The sequence below is a fragment of the Morone saxatilis genome, unplaced genomic scaffold (genome assembly GCF_004916995.1).
Source record: "Morone saxatilis isolate NCDOM2014 unplaced genomic scaffold, NCSU_SB_2.0 Contig21, whole genome shotgun sequence".
NCBI classification, from domain to species: domain Eukaryota; kingdom Metazoa; phylum Chordata; class Actinopteri; family Moronidae; genus Morone; species Morone saxatilis.
This window is the reverse complement of record NW_023339774.1, coordinates 187,678-191,558: the sequence shown is the minus strand read 5'-3', so window position 1 is coordinate 191,558 and position 3,881 is coordinate 187,678. Positions and strand designations below refer to the sequence as shown.

Sequence of the window (3,881 nt, the reverse complement as noted above, 5' to 3'; positions counted from 1 at the left end):
GCACGTGACGCGGCCACAGCACGCCCCGAGTTGCGTGGAGTGCGAGGGCCCGTTCGTTGCTTGAAGCTTAATTTGTCATTTGCAATTTTTTTTTATTTAATTCAACAGCATTTATTAATTAATATTTTTATATCAATATATTGTGGGTGGTATTTTGAGTAATGGAAGGTGTTTCCCCCAATACACATTATAATTACTGCCCTGGATTCTACCATCAGCTCATTATTCAGTAACTCCAGGACTGCATATGATCTGATCATTTCTCATTAATCAATATTTCAGTTAACAATGGCTGCAGAGGAGCTTGATGCAAATGGAGTCAGTGTATCCTGCGTGAAAACTACAGCTGCCCCTACAGTCACTGAAGAGTAAATCGTGTCTCTTTAACTGAGGTATTCTCAGGACGGGGAGGGGGGTGGATGGGTTCATCGGGTTCATGTAGTATTGGACGCCTCCTCCCATTTCAGGTTGGCTGCTTCCCTGGCTCCCTCGGCAAAAGCTGTAAGGCAAATAGGTGATGGAAAACGGCATGGAAGTTTGCAGTGGAAATGGATAAATAGTCTAGCTTGACCTTTATTCGGGACACAGAAACTCGATCAGCTGATGACTCCACACTAGCTGCCATTTTTAGGTCATTCGAGGCATCTCGTTAACTTGTTTGTAGCTCCAGTCAGTTGTATGAATATACATTCGTCTATTATTTGCCCACTGGGATGGGGAAAGCGCTTTGTCCGGTGCTGTGTAACAGTGGAATATAAATCATGATGGCTGATGGATGTTGCAGAGGGATGGAAAGAGGCAGGGGTAAGATTGCATCAGATTCTTTACCGAGATCCGCATATACTCAGCAATATGTGCAGACAGGATCACAGCAGCAGGGCAATGACATCCAAGAGTTAGCCTCCAAACGCGTCGACATCCAGAAGAAACGCTTCTACCTGGATGTGAAGCAGAGTGTGCGCGGACGTTTCCTCAAAATAGCCGAGGTGTGGATCGGAAGAGGCCGACATGATAACATCAGGAAGAGCAAGCTGACGCTGTCTATGTCCATGGCTCCCGCTCTACGCTACTGCCTGGGAGACTTCATAGATTATTATGCCCGGATCGGACTGCGGGGGGGCCTGGCGACTCCGCAGCTCGATGAGCACAGTAACAACGGCCAGGGCCGCGCGCACGATTCCCGCAGGAGAGCGCAGGAGCAGCACGCGGCGCTGTCTCCCACCGGCTCTGCGGTGTCCGACGACCACGCACACCGCGTTCTCAAGAGCGAGTTCATCGAGAGAGACAACAGAAAGTACTTTCTTGACCTGAAGGAGAACCAGAGAGGCAGGTTCCTTCGCATACGGCAGACTGTCAGCAAAGGACACGGTACAATGGGCTACTACGGCCAGGGCATCGAGCAGACCATCGTGCTGCCCGCCCAGGGGCTCATCGAGTTCAGAGACGCGCTGTCACAGCTGATCGAAGACTACGGCGACGAAGAGAGCGACGACCGCGGCCGAGCCCAATCCAGGAATCACGACGACAACCCAGAACTTCCAGAAGCTGCATCCTTCCGGGTGGACAACAAGAGGTTTTACTTTGACGTCGGCTCAAACCGGTATGGCATCTTTTTAAAAATTAGCGAAGTGCGGCAGCCGTATAGAAACACCATTACAGTTCCCCTAAAAGCCTGGGCTCGATTTGGAGAAAATTTCATCAGGTACGAGGAGGAGATGCGACGGATTTTCTCCTGTCACAAAGAGAAGAGGACAGACGCTCGGCAGGACAGTGAGGAGCAGGAGGACTGACCTTGGCAGTAGGCTCTGTCTGTGCTCTTGCATGTATTCTAGGGATCCCGTTCATGAAGGAAATGTCCAGACGGGACAGTGCCCCCTAAATACCCCCGTCATGTTCTATGTGTCCCTACACACTTTTTGGTTCATCTGCCAAGGGCTGGTAAACAACAAATTTGAACCTGCCAAGAAATGATTTATTCATTGTAGCCCAATGTCTGTTCAATGACAAAATGTCCGATTCATTATCCAATCCTTCCATTTCTCAGTGCTATGCACTTTGGGCACTTGGCCAGGGCCAGCGCAAGCCAATTTGGGGGCCCTGAGCAGAATTTTATGGCCGCCACCCCTCCCCCATTACCCTCTTATATTTGAGAGTGCACTATGAATTGTTTTATTAAAAGTGATATTGAAGGGTGACACTAGTGGCGCAAGCAAGGATTAATCAAACTACTTTAATATTTTGCCCCAAAGCTTATTAGTTAACAGTTGTATGATGCGCAAATGTGTCATTTACAACTAATCACTGAAAATAAAAAATAACTTATAGAACCCAACCGATATGGGATTTTTAACACCAATACCGATATGGTGGTAATCGGTAATGGCGGCTAATATAGTGAATTTTTTAGTTGGAATGAAAATGTAACTTTTCTATGTAAATGTCTGCAAAGGTGAAAGCTGCTTTCTTAAACAAATAACTGTATTAAAGAATGTTTAAGTTAAATATTCTTTAACGTGTTAAAAATTTAACATACACATTGTCAACCAATTGTAGTTGACATTGCTGAGAGCTGCTTCTTCTCTCTTAACCTGTGCTGCTCACCACAGTATTTATTAAAAACATAATTGATTGAGACTTTGCAGTGACAACCATATATTACCACAACCATTTGTTTCTGCATTTTATGCAGGAAAAAAACTATGACAATTTCATGTGAGGCCATAACCGAAACCCAGATACCAACAGGAGACGTTATGTCTGAAATAGGCCAATATTGGCTGATAATATCAGCCAAACATTATATCAGCCGGGCTCTAATGACTTAGAAACAATGAATTGACTTTATGCGTCCAGTCTAGTTTAGTTTTTATGAAAAGTGTATATTAAGATATATAAAATCATAAAAATATGAAGATTATGAAATTTATGTAATATAATTTTATATTTTAAGCCCCTACGAGGAACTGTAATTTTGTGTTGATTCTGGCGGCCCCTGTGGACAAAAGTGGTTGTGTTTCCACTGCCTTGTTTAATTGATTTTAAGGGGAATCTGACCAAGTCTGACCTGGTGGGAGGCATTAAGCATAACTATATAGAAAAAGCCAATATTCTCAATGGTGGTCTGTTTATGTAGCTTATATAGAGGCATTGGCATTAAATGTAGGTTAAAAACTCCTTGCAACTCCTAGAAGACCTCATGTGGAATTTGTTGGCCATTGAGCCCCAAGCAAGAACACATACTGGCTGCACCTACTGCAGAGAGAGTAAAGGCATTCAAGGTGCAGTAACCGGGATGTGCTGTGCAAAGGTGATAATAATAATTAATAATAATAATAATAATAATAATAATAAGATGAGCATACACACAGTAGATGTTACCATGTAGAAGTGAGGCTTTCACATCCACAATAACTCTGTGACAAAAATGAATGCAGGCTTCCTCATTCATTCATACATTACAATGACACAACGCTTCCTGCACTGCAGTGCTATTGGCAAATCAAATACGTGCAAGGGACCAGACCAGGTAGAACAGAGTGTAAAATGTAGCAATGTGCTGATTGAGAGGAGGGAAGAAATTAGACTTCTAGTGGTGTCAAGTCCAGCCTCAAAGGAGCACCAGGACAGAAAGTGCTATGTGGCATTCCAGTTTTTGATGAGCCTTCAGATTAGAGTTGGTATTTTATCTTTCATTTCCAGCACCTCGTGTTCTACCATAGTGCTATTGTTAGTGGGAGGGTTACCAATCATGTTATAGTGGTTAAACACAGGACTGTGTTTGTATTGTATTGAGCTGAGTCAAATTCAGATACTAATAATTTATTTGTTACCTGTTATAAAGCCTCAAACAATTGAAGAGAATCGACTTGTGGCATTTGCAG

General features: G+C 43.7%; 2 protein-coding genes across 2 annotated transcripts in view; both read left to right on the top strand.

The window, feature by feature from the left end:
* il6st (interleukin 6 signal transducer) overlaps positions 1-308 on the top strand; it is a 14,024-nt gene extending 13,716 nt beyond the window's left edge. The window contains 1 exon segment of the mRNA XM_035668221.1: positions 283-308. Within this exon segment, the coding sequence (XP_035524114.1) occupies positions 283-308 (26 nt within the window).
* Positions 309-322: 14 nt separating this feature from the next.
* On the top strand, positions 323-2,634 carry purg (purine-rich element binding protein G). Its single transcript, XM_035668046.1, has one exon. It carries the CDS (start codon positions 762-764, stop codon positions 1,788-1,790), a length of 1,029 nt encoding a protein of 342 aa, XP_035523939.1. The 5' UTR covers positions 323-761; the 3' UTR covers positions 1,791-2,634.
* The last annotated feature ends 1,247 nt before the right edge of the window (positions 2,635-3,881 follow it).